Source organism: Vanessa cardui, chromosome 18, assembly GCF_905220365.1.
Source record: "Vanessa cardui chromosome 18, ilVanCard2.1, whole genome shotgun sequence".
Taxonomy (NCBI): domain Eukaryota; kingdom Metazoa; phylum Arthropoda; class Insecta; order Lepidoptera; family Nymphalidae; genus Vanessa; species Vanessa cardui.
The window spans coordinates 5,560,713-5,573,275 of NC_061140.1; the positions used below are offsets into that span (position 1 = coordinate 5,560,713).

The 12,563-nt window shown below is 34.5% G+C and overlaps 2 protein-coding genes across 2 annotated transcripts; one reads left to right on the forward strand and one right to left on the reverse strand.

The window, feature by feature from the left end:
- Window positions 1-2,342: 2,342 nt before the first annotated feature.
- On the reverse strand, window positions 2,343-4,369 carry LOC124537417 (negative elongation factor B). Its single transcript, XM_047114253.1, has one exon. The coding sequence runs from the start codon at window positions 4,209-4,211 to the stop codon at window positions 2,442-2,444; it is 1,770 nt and encodes a 589-aa protein (XP_046970209.1). The 5' UTR covers window positions 4,212-4,369; the 3' UTR covers window positions 2,343-2,441.
- Window positions 4,370-4,922: 553 nt separating this feature from the next.
- LOC124537167 (CWF19-like protein 1) lies at window positions 4,923-12,365 on the forward strand. Its single transcript, XM_047113889.1, has 11 exons — window positions 4,923-5,160; window positions 5,274-5,434; window positions 5,654-5,752; window positions 5,880-6,103; window positions 6,393-6,505; window positions 6,969-7,188; window positions 7,325-7,439; window positions 7,639-7,790; window positions 9,568-9,744; window positions 11,247-11,407; window positions 12,085-12,365. The coding sequence occupies exons 1-11, from the start codon at window positions 5,141-5,143 to the stop codon at window positions 12,245-12,247; spliced, it is 1,605 nt and encodes a 534-aa protein (XP_046969845.1). The 5' UTR covers window positions 4,923-5,140; the 3' UTR covers window positions 12,248-12,365.
- Window positions 12,366-12,563: the final 198 nt, after the last annotated feature.

A 12,563-nucleotide genomic window follows, 5' to 3' on the forward strand; every position in this document is an offset into this window, starting at 1 on the left:
TTCATTAAAACAAAATTAGCGTATTTTCAACCGACTTCCAAAAGGAGGAGGTTATCAATTCGTCTGTATTTTTTTTTTTTATGTTTGTTACCTCATAACTTTTCACTGGGTGGACCGATTTTGATAATTTTTTTTTTGTTTGAAAGGTAGTGCTTTTATTTTTATTTTTTTTTCCGATGATGGTATCCATGTGAAAACGACATAAGTCTTAAATTTGCCTTATGTATATGCGCGACAAATAGGTGAATAACTGAAAATCACGTTAACCAATTTTGATAATTCTTTTTTTATTATAAAATATATACTTCAAGGGTAATTTGGTGAAAGTTTGGTAAGGTTCTGAGCACAGGATCCATGACAAAGTAACGGAACGGAAGGGAACGGAACAATTCTGAGGAGCACGTTAGCGATACTCGGTCGAATCTTTTATTTATAGGTTATTTGGATATTTGAGTCACCTTCCGTAATGTGGTTATGTTTATGTAATTATCATAGTCGAATATTATAATCAACTAGCTACCCACCCCGGCTTCGCACGGGTGCAATACTGATACTAAATATACTACAGAATTTGTTTATATACGACATCACATCGCAAACTTCTAAAATTATCAGTGTTTCTTTACTATATTGTTCATGTATTATATACACAAACCTTCCCCTTGAATCACACTATCTTTTAAAAAAAACCGCATCAAAATCCGTTGCGTAGATTTAAAAATATAAGGACAGAGAAAGCGACTTTGTTTTATACTATGTAGTGATGGAACTCCTATACGGCTCGCAGTTAGGGTGCGATATGGGGCAGAATTTCATACTATCTTTAATCAAATTTTGTGTATGTGATGTGATGTCATATGATGTACGAAATATAGTTGGTCTTTTTCAAAGTTTTTTTGCTGAGTTCGATTACAGCTCTTTCGAGGGATCCTTGTAGTTTACGCCGCGTGACGTATTAAATCCGCATTTTCGAAAGTCTATTTTTGCTATATTCGCAAGTTTCCTTTGAAATTGTCCTCGAAGTAGTTTCTGACTCATATAAACGGAACGCTTAATCTATCCATATTAAAAAAAAAGTATTCTCGTATTGTTTTTTTGATAGATATACTGTAGGGTTTTATTGGCTGACACCGACTCCAAATATAACAATAATTATAAGTACATGATATAATCGTTAATCGACTTTTAAGTAGTCTAATATTTTTCATTTCATTTAACTTAGGAAGACTCTAAAAAATATGTTGAATACGCAATTATTTTTATTACTTTTTCGTGCATATTCATTTGTTTTAAAATAGTGTTTTGTTTGAAGTCGGTTTTTCTTTTTGTTAAAATTTTATTTATCACATCATACTTTGATGTACTTGTAGTATTAATCATAATTTAGTATTATTATTTTAGTGCCTGTAAAAATGAATTCGCAATATTGTAATTCTCATCTTTGCTTCATTTTTTTAAATTCAAACCATTACTGTTAGAAAACTATTGACCAACTACCATGAAAATATAATTTAGTATTTACAGTTGACACTGTTGACATGTTTCTATTTAGTCTAGATTTTTGACCCTGGATCATTTGGAGGCAAATCGTTTGAATATTTGAGTTTGAAACCACTAGAAATATATTGCTGTACTGCTATAATAGTATGCACCATAAAGGCTATGCTATATTTATGAAACAAGCCAATCTACTGGCCTTTTCTAAGTTGATTTTGGTTTACGATAAAAATCTATCTTCTGCAATTTTTAAAGAAGAATAAAAAGTAATTAGATGTAGTAAGTCTAATGTGGAGAATTGAACGGTTACGCATTATTTCGATCCCACGAAATCCACATTTAATTTCCAAATTTTTCACTGGTTTCAAAAATTACGGTAAACATTATGAGGGATATTTACGTATGTTATGTAATATAATTATAGGCTATTTGACAATGCGACAAATAATAGGTAACTAGACAATAATACTTAATTTATTCAAAAATCCATAAATGAAAATGCAAATTTTCAAACGTTTGTCACGTGACACAAAACGCTCCTGATTGGCCGGGCTTATGATGAAGTCACTTTCTTGTAAACTTTGCTTTTCTACTATATGTACCACAGATTAAAATACAGGAACGGTGACGTCACCGACCTCATTGCATTTTTAATATGATATTTTTCGGCAAATATGTACTAGAAATAAAAAACACAACTTTTACTGGGTTCCTTAACTTCTACTAATATAAAATGGATTTTAAAAACCAGTCAAATAGCCTATTGTTAAAATGTTTTTTTTTTTTTAAATAAAATTTCATTGAGGGTTTACTCAAGCTTTTTTTGACAAAGCAAAATGATTAAATAAACAACTACATACTTTGTTTAATAAAAATAATTTCTTTTTTTTCAATAAAGTTAGTCATATATAGTATGTTATAGTGAATGTTAAGTTACAATAATACTATATATTATGAAAGGGTGCTGGTGTAGGTACACTCATAAGAGGAGAATCCAAATATTCCATTTCAGTAGTATTAAGAGCTGGTTCTGTCTGAGTATTCATTTTTTGTTGTAAAGTTTCATACAATTTATGAACAGATTCATTATGTTGCGTTCCAGGCTGTAAAGCTTTCATTAAAGTCTGAATTCTAGTTTCCGGCAACTTTGGGTGTATGTACCATAGCAATTTTAACAGATGTCTCGTAACATTATCTTTAGATAAACCAGCGAAGAAAAATTCATCGAATAAAACGGTACTGAAGTCTTCCCCCTGGAATTCATCTGGCAGCTGTATTAGTAAAGCAACAAGGGCATGTAAAAATGGATCTTCATAAGCTCTGCCATCTTTGCAACTTCCCAAAATACTGAGAATTCTAAGGATTGCTCCTCTATCTCTTAGTTTAGCAGCATGGAGTGTATAGTACATAGCCAATACACCACAAACGGCACTCTCCCTCATGTATGCTTCACAGGCATCAGGAGGAGGTCCAGAATGTTCAATGGTTGTAATAGCTGATTCTCTTTCATCTGGAGGAAGTTTGTTATGTAAAGCACGGACTTGATCATCCACCATGAGAGACATTAAGGCGGGAAGATACTTAGTTACCACCTGGCTGTCTAGCTTAGGCTCTTTAAAATCTTGTGAATCAATCATCTCCCATGCACTTAGACCTAATGCCAGCATTCTTAGTAATAAAATTAATATTGTATTATCCCTTGGAAGTCCTTCTGTGTTGATTAAATGTTGTAAAATTTTAATGGCCGATGTTGCCAAGAAGTTAACTGCATATGGATCACATAATGTCATTGATAAATCTCCCAGAACTTGTTCCTGACCTTTTTTTATACTGTCTAAGAAACCTTGTAGTTCTCGTGACCTTTTAATATCGACATTTCTCTCCCTAATACATGCATCCAGACACCATGTGAATTTGTGACAGGGGTCAACAGATATAATATCTTGTACTTCAGAATCATGAAGCGCCATTAGAAGTTCAGCTCTTAATGTGCAGTAATGTACATTCCTTGTTCGTAGAAACAATGTGCGAAGAAACTGTAAAACCATATCATAGAGTTTAACGCTTGTTCCAATCATATGTGCCAGTTTTTGTACAACAGCACCTTGTCTTCTCACTTTTGGTGAAGGTGCAAAGAACATGTTAGAATCTTTCTCATGATCAAATAATACGTTTTCTTTCTCTCTTATGTATTGACTAAGTAATGGTGACACTTCATCACCAAATAATGATTGATTGTCTTGCCATATTTGTCTTTTAACTTCTGTATCTGTGTCATTGTAGAGATCTCTGTCGCGAACTAGCACTTTTAAAAACTTATCATCAATATGTGATGTATTTTTCAAGATACTCATAATAACAGGCCTTAGAGCCTTCACTTTAACAACAGGAAAACTTTTCAGTAAAAGTTCTTTAAGTTTTTTTTCATGTTCTTTTTTATCTTTAGTAGTACCCATCTCATTTATGTGTGTAATTAGTTTATCTCTTAATTCTTCTAAAACAGATGTATGAAAATCGAGTCTGCGAACACCGTGAAGATCTAATAGAGGTAGCATAGGCCTTAAAGAGGGCAGTAATATACCGTTTTCTAGTTGAAACTCTTCTATTGCTTTTAATGGGTCTGTACAACTTGTAAGAGCGTCTCGGAGAAATGTTTGACCGGGTACTCCTACATCTTCTAATCCAGTCCCAGGTAATTTACTTGATGAAGCCATTTTTTTTAAATTTATATTAACTGCAACCTACGTTATTACAGAATAACAATTTAAGTAAACAACACGCTTGTTCTTTGTCCATTTATATAATAGTCATTCACATTCACCAATTCTCATCTCCAAAATCGAACTGCCGCTTGGCGCTAAGGCTTTAGTAATGTCAACTTGTCAAGCGTCAAAGTTATTGTTCTTATCAGTTGTCGCCACAGAATACATATATTAGTGGGAATAAACAAACCTTAGTTTTAATTTTTAATTATTTTAATTTACGTATATCGTGTATTACTAACAGTTAATGTTTTATATATAATACAACGCCATTAGACTTAATTACATATTTCAACATAGTTAATTGAATTTCTCGCAAATCCATACTAAATATAATCAATTACTCACCCTTTATACAACTTCGTAGAACCAATGATATCATTATCGAGTCAAATCGAGGATGGAATCGATTAAAGTTATGAATATCTCATGTAGTGTTGAAATAAATAAAAATGTATTTAACTATAAAAAATTGTTATTTTAAAATCTGAAAACACTTAATTCACGTATTCTGTATGACCTACTTGGTACGGAATTCTATTTTTTTTGTAAATTAGTCATAGTATTTTGAATTATCACCTTTTAACTTCGAATTAATATATTTACAACAGTATCTTTTCATTAACAATGGCAATAGATAGTTGTCAATGATGACATGTGCCATTCTCTGTAATGTCAAGTTTCAAACAATAAATATACTATTGAACTATTGTTACATTTTACAATTATAATAATTTTACTTTAATTCCCTTAATAATAATGATAACTTAAATAGTCACTTCTAGATAAAACAAGGTTTACTGAATATTTCAACATAGCAATTTAATTATTACGATATACAGTAAAAAATCAAGAATACAAATAAGTTTACAAGAGTAAAAATGTCAGAGAAGCAGAAAACGTATGTCAATATCATATTTAAAATAAACAGAAAACTTTGTTTTGTTTACAATTAAGTGGTAATTAAGTGTATTGTTAATTTTAAATTAATTAACACAATCTTATATTTTACAGGCTGGTTTGTGGCAATGTTAATGGAAACTTCAATACATTATTTTCCCGCGTTGACTCAATAGTTAAAAAATCTGGATCTTTCGAGCTACTTCTGTGTGTGGGAAACTTCTTTGGTTCAGATAATTCCCAATTAGATGCTTACCGTATGGGAACAAGAAAAGGTAAAACGAATATCTTGTATCATATACTAAAAATACTCAAAATTGAAATCTATATACTAATAGTTTTTATAACACTAGGTAGTCTTTCTAGCTTTATTTTACTTTTAAACTAATATTAAAATTAAGTGAAAAGTTATAGCATTTTGAATAGAAAATTAAATTTAAATTAATTTTTTGTGTCATGAAATAAGAATATAATTTTTTTATTGTTATTTACAGTTCCTGTAACAACTTATGTGTTTGGTCCATCAAATAGTGAACATGTACCATACTACTGCGATGAGGGATCTGAAATAGTTCCAAATGTTATATACATGGGTATGTATATATTTAAATAATTAGGCACCTATTGTTAAAATCCACACTTTTCTTTTTCCAATTTATAAACAAATATCTAATTGTCTACCGTTCGTAAATCTGTAAAAATCAGCAATTCTTATTTTAGGCAGAAGAGGTATTTTTACTACAAGTTCTGATGTCAAAATAGCCTATTTAACTGGCCTGTCTCGTCGGGAACTTGGTAAAGACATACAAAATTGCACATTTGAACCAAGTGACTGCAGTGCAGTCCGGGATGCTTGTTTTAGAGGGCAAAGTGAATACCGAGGTGTAGACATGTTGATTACCACACTCTGGCCGGCTGGAATACAACAAGATGAATGTCAAAAGGTAAATGTGTACAATATATAAATACATTCTTAGTAAAGAGTTTCTGTTTTTGTTGAAAATGCTATACACTTAATTACTTACACTTAATCTTGTCATGATAGAAATTGTTTTACTGTTAAGATAATATTATAATACAATTAAATTACGTTGCTGTAACATTTGTTGTTAAATGTATATGGCAGCATATAGTACATCTGATATTTTTTAGAATTAAAAAAAAAAAAGTTGAATGCTACTACATATATTTTGAATACTATTCAATGATTTTTATATGTGAATTGTACTACAGGCAGAAGTGGAGCCAGAGAGATTATCAGATTTAATATCTTGGCTATCCATCCACATTAAGCCAAGATATCACTTTGCACCGTCAGAGAAATATTTCGAAAGGCAACCCTATCGGTAAGTTACTTTGACACTATATTATACAGAAAAAAAAATCAAAAAAATATTGAAATAACTTTGGTTTCCGTCTCGCATTTTCAAATTTGTAACGATAAGTATTGTTTAAATATTGGCAAATATCCAATGTTTCATAATTATCATAAAATAAAAGAAAAACAATGATTTAATTTGATACTTTTATTTAAATAAATTTTTGAAGTTGCATTTTTGACAATTTAAAAAAAAAGTTAAAAAATGTGATAACTCAAAAATGGTTCACTTGTCCGTTATGCATATGGGGGTTAAAAATATTGTTAATAGTCACCCTTATCACCTCCTAACGGATATACATCAAATTATCAGTAACCCTGTATTTTGTTAGACTACATTTGGAGATAACATTGAATATGCACAGGAGGTAGCTTTATTAAAACACCATATTTATTTATATATGTAAGTTAACGTTTTAAAATTTCAACAGAAATCAAAGTGTTCATCAAGACTACAAAGAGTGTGCAACAAGGTTTATTGCTTTAGCTCCTGTTGGAAACAAAATGAAAGAGAAGTGGATATATGCCTGTTCCCTTCAACCCATCACTAAGATGAGGATGACGGACCTCCTACAAAGCACGACAGACGAAACTGCATGTCCATATAATCCTGATTTATTGAATCAACATCAGCCAGGGAAAGTTGTTAAGGTATGTGAGGTTTATATATTGTTGGACGGACATGACATTCAATTCCAAAAGGTACTAATGTACCATCTGGATAATTTGTTTGAAAATCATAGAGATGACATTTTTGAAATTATATTATTCCTGTTATACTTTCTAGGTATCCGGAAATGGTCAGTTCTTCTTCAATATGGACGCTCCAGATGACAACCACGGGAAGAGGAAAAGAAAAGATGGCGACAATCCAGAACGAAAAAGAAAAGAATTAGATCCAGGTTTGGTATATTATTTTATATAAAAAAAACAGGGTCTAGAAAGTTTTTTAGAAATTGTAAAAGGGTCGGGTACAGAATCACGGTGTACATAAATATTGTTTCCCTTTAGAAATATTTCCTATCATCCTCGCAGAGGCTACTTAGTTATATAATGGTTTAACATATGAATAAATATTTTATTATGTCTATATATTTCCAGATACATGCTGGTTCTGCTTGTCGTCTCCAACGGTGGAGAAACACTTGGTGATCAGTGTGGGCAGCCACTGCTACCTCGCGCTGCCAAAGGGTCCACTCACACCCTTCCATGTGCTCATACTGCCCATTGCGCACCATCAATCCGTAACCAAGGTAATACATAGTTAATTAAATTTAATTTTTACTTGGTGGTAGGGCTTTGTGCTAGCCCGTCTGGGTAGGTACCACCCACTCATCAGTTATTCTACCGCCAAATAACAGTACTCAGTACTGTTGTGTTTCGGTTACAGGCACAAGGGACATACCATCTTAGTTCCCAAGGCTAGTGACACATTGACTATGTAAGGAATAGTTAATTTTTCTTACAACGTCATTGTCTATGGGTGATGGTGACCACTTACCATCAGGTGGCCCAAATGCTCGTCCGCCAACCTATAACATAAAAAGAAAAAAAAAAGAAATAATTACTATACTATATGACTAAGGCACCACATAGTGCTTCAAGTCTTATAATTCAATTATCATGATTAAATATTTAAAGACATTTTAACATATGTAAGAAATTTCGTTAAGGTAAAATTTGCGTTGTAAAATTTTAATAACTAGCTTAGTTATCTACAGATCCTGAATTAATATTCGGAGGATTCAAACCTCAGGTTGGTTTATTTTTCAAGAAATTATCAGTAACTGTTTGTCTGATGTTTATAATTTGGCAATCTTTATATTTCTGTCTCAACAAGCATGTAAAGTTGTAAAGCCGTGTTTCTATAAAGAAAGTTGTACAGTAGGACATGATCCCTTTTAAATGTTGAATAATGGCATTATTATAATTTGATGGCATTTTATCAACTAACTAGCTGTGCCCGCGACCTTGTACGCCATTGAATATAACAAAAAATAATAATTATTGTAGCCTAAGTTATTACCTATTATATCAGTTATCTGTCAGTGAAAGTCCCGTCAAAATCGGTCCAGCCGTTCCAGAGATTAGCCGGAACAAATAGACAGACAGACATACCGACCAATATGCATTTAGTAAAAAAGGGCTATTTTAATATTACAAACAGACACTCCAATATAATATGTATAGATAAATTAAGTTACTAAAACTATATTTAAGATTTTAAATTAACATGGTTATTTTTATTATTAAAGTTATTAATTTCGGGATTTTTACCATGTTTTTTATTTTTGTTCGGTGGAGCTCGATATAAATTTAACTAGTGACAATGGTAGGGGTGAAAGTGACAATAGTAGTGGTGACCGGTGTTTACGTAGCAAACATTCGAGAAAGTAGGGTAGTTCGATACGGACACTTCTAACATTATCAACATCTACCCGCAATATTCAGTCTCGTGAACAAGACATTCGTAGACAATGTCGAAATATCGAGCTACACCGAACAAAAATAAAAAACATGGTAAATATCCCGAAATGAATGACTTTAATAAAACTTTTTTATTTCTTTTTTATTTTACTTTTCAAATATAATAACATTAACAAATTTACACAAAATCGCCAAACTGGTCGACAGTTTGTTGGCGAAAGAGGCGCTCTTACTTAAAATCTATGTTATTATATAACTATAACATTTATGTACCGCTTATTTTTAAGTTTACTTATTTCTATATAACATTCTATATAACAAATATAATAATAATGTATATGTACACACACACACACATACTCACTCTCACGCACATATACATTCACACAATTAATTTTTTTTGATACATTTTATATACTTATACTTTTTATACACAGATATATACACACATACACACACACATACATATATGCACATGCACACATATATATGTGCGCACATGCATACACACATATACACACACATACACATACATAATATTTATATAAAGTTTTTCAAATATCTGTTTTACTTTAAATTTTATATATATATTTGTTCTGACAGGCTCCGGATGAAGTTGTCGATGAGATAGACAAATTCAAAGAGACACTGAAGAAGTTCTACGCGTCGATGGACAAGCTTGTCGTGTTCTTCGAGCGGAACTACCGCACGCCGCACATGCAGATACAGTGCGTGCCCGTGCCGCCCGCCTGCAGCGACCAGATACTCGAAGTCTTCCAGGTGACTAACGATGTGGATTAATTTGGAACAAGCCAATTGAGGCATTCAGGGCCGTATTTAGGGGAGGGCATCCGGGGCAACTGCCCTGGGGCCTCCACATGAGAGAGGGCCTCCACATGAGAGGGGGCCTCCACATGAGAGGGGATTCCACATGAGAGGGGGCCTCCACATGAGAGGGGGCCTCCACATGAGAGGGGGCCTCCACATGAGAGGGGAGGCCACAGTTTTCAGCAAGTTAACAAATACTGAGATATAGTCAAATTATAATAATGTTACTATTTAATATTTTAAAAGTTACCGATACAAATACGAAACAATTCATAGCTTACTGATTGAAATAAAAAAAACTAATTAATTCATAATAATATAATTATTAGGGTGTTCACGCTTCTGTTTGACTAGGACCCTCACTGCTTTGTGGCCCCGGGGCCTCCACACCTTTAAATCCGACTCTGGAGGCAGTCAATATCTACTATACACCAGCATTATAAATAAGAGATTTATTTGCTCATTTTTCTGGTGGCTAGCTTTTGACACTGCACGTCCGGAGAAATATAGCAATAGGCTAGTTGGCTGGTTTTTAAAATCCATTTTATATTATTTAATAGAAGTTAAGGAGCCCAGTAAAAGTTGTGTTTTTTATTTCTAGTACATATTTGCCGAAAAATATCATATTAAAAATTCCATATTTAAATAGCGCGCAAAAACGCTACTTGGACAATATGGCGCTGCGATGGGGTCGGTGACGTCACTTTCCTGTATTTTAATCTGTGGTACATATAGTAGAAAAGCAAGGTTTACAAGAAAGTGATTTCATCATAAGCCCGGCCAATCAGGAGCGTTTTGTGTCACGTGACGTTTCGATCTCAGTATCCATTATAATGACCGCCTCGTTTGTCAAGGGGCTAGATATAATATCGATTCTCGAGGCCCTGGTTTCAAACCCTAGGGCGGCTGGATCTATAGAATTTCACATTAACAGCCTGGAGTCAGCTAGCTGGTTGCCTGTACACTCTCGTGCCCCGGGAAGCGCGTAAATCCATTGGTCTTGCGTTTGAATTATTTTTGGTGGCTTTGCCGTTTCATCATATGTGTATGTGAAGGAGTATTTGCGCACCTAGGTCAGCGCACTTAATAGCGCTATAATATGTTGGCTGGTCTCCGTTGATTGGCCGCCCTGACTCTGTCAGGGTGACGTCACCGTGACTGGTCTCCGTTGATTGGCCGCCCTGGTCCAAATCGGTCAGGGTGACGTCACCGTGACTGGTCTCCGTTGATTGGCCGCCCTGACTCGGTCAGGGAGACGTCACCGTGACTGGTCTCCGTTGATTGGCCGCCCTGACCCAAATCGGTCAGGGTGACGTCACCGTGACTGGTCTCCGTTGATTGGCCGCCCTGACCCAAATCGGTCAGGGTGACGTCACCGTGGCTGGTCTCCGTTGATTGGCCGCCCTGGTCCAAATCGGTCAGGGTGACGTCACCATGACATCATGCCCCGGCAGGACGAGGCGGGCTTGCACAGCGTGTCGCTGGAGACGCTGCCGCCGTACACGCGCGTGTCGCAGGTGGCGCTGGCGGGCGCGCCCTACTTCCACGCCGAGCTGCCGACCGGCGACCAGCTTTACGCGCGAACCCGCCAGCACTTCCCGCTGCAGTTCGGCAGGTGCGTCTCCTAATGTTAACCCCCCCCCCATTTCACATATAACACGGCAATAAACTCAAATAACTTTATTCAATATAGAAGCATTACACTTTCTTATTGATGGTCAATTGAAACACTACCACCGGTTCGGAAAGAAAATACCCCGACCTGAGCAGAACCGGCGAAAGAAACTCAGCGGGTTTTTTTTTGGTTTGTTTTATGTATTATATAAATAAACAATTTAATATGAGATAAAATAGCCAGGAGGCGATCGTTTCATTCCCAATGTGTGCTATCGATCATAAACTCATTAATTGTATAATAACCTTTTGCACACAAGCGTTTCTTAATATTTTTTTTTAATTTGGCAATAAAACTGTTGGGCTCGCTACTGGCACGTAACAAAATTATTCTTTCTATTTTTACGCCACTGATTACGTTCTGAGCCGAGGTGCGATCTCATAGGACACCCTCAGGACGAACGTCACTAGCTTGTAAGGGCGTAAATACATGGCTAAGTCTTGTAATCGCCCCAACGAACGGTGACGCTTTAAAGGCCAGTACATATACATTGGAGCAACAGCACTACTTCACATATATAAAAAAAAATATCTCGAAACGTTCCTTATGCAACCCAGATTCTATGACATTAAACATTTTCTTTAGACTTAATGTTAACACATAGATTTCCTTTTCAGGGACGTGTTATCCAGTCCTCCGATATTAAATTGCGAGGACAAGGCTGACTGGAGGCAGTGCCTGCTGAGTCGCGAGGAAGAAGACTCGCTTGTAGCTGTGTTTAGGGAGAAGTTTAAACCATTCGACTTCACAGCGGACACCAGTGACAGTGATAGTGACTAAAATGAATCAACTGTAAAATAAAAATCATCGAAATAGTACTTTAAAAAGGTTTTAATGTAATTAAAATAATTTATGAAAATAAATCATTCGATTCTTGTGACAGTTTTATTAAGTGTAATTAACCAAGTTTCAATTAAATTTCACAAAGGATATAGTATGACAGTCACAGATAATCAAAATCAGTTACTATCCAACAAGTATTTTAAAAGAATTTGAAATCGAGTTCTAATTTGACTTTTGACCGTATTTAATAAAACGAATATTCAATTAAATGATTTTTTATTTTCGTTCACATCGTACTGTACCTAATAACTCA

Excerpts from the sequence above, each read along its gene's own strand:
- LOC124537167 (XM_047113889.1), top strand. The coding sequence starts at position 5,141 with ATGTCAGAGAAGCAGAAAAC. Across the intron at positions 5,435-5,653 it reads CCGTATGGGAACAAGAAAAG|TTCCTGTAACAACTTATGTG; the intron begins GTAAAACGAATA and ends TGTTATTTACAG. Across the intron at positions 5,753-5,879 it reads TCCAAATGTTATATACATGG|GCAGAAGAGGTATTTTTACT; the intron begins GTATGTATATAT and ends TTCTTATTTTAG.
- LOC124537417 (XM_047114253.1), bottom strand. The coding sequence starts at position 4,211 with ATGGCTTCATCAAGTAAATTACCTGGGACTGGATTAGAAGATGTAGGA.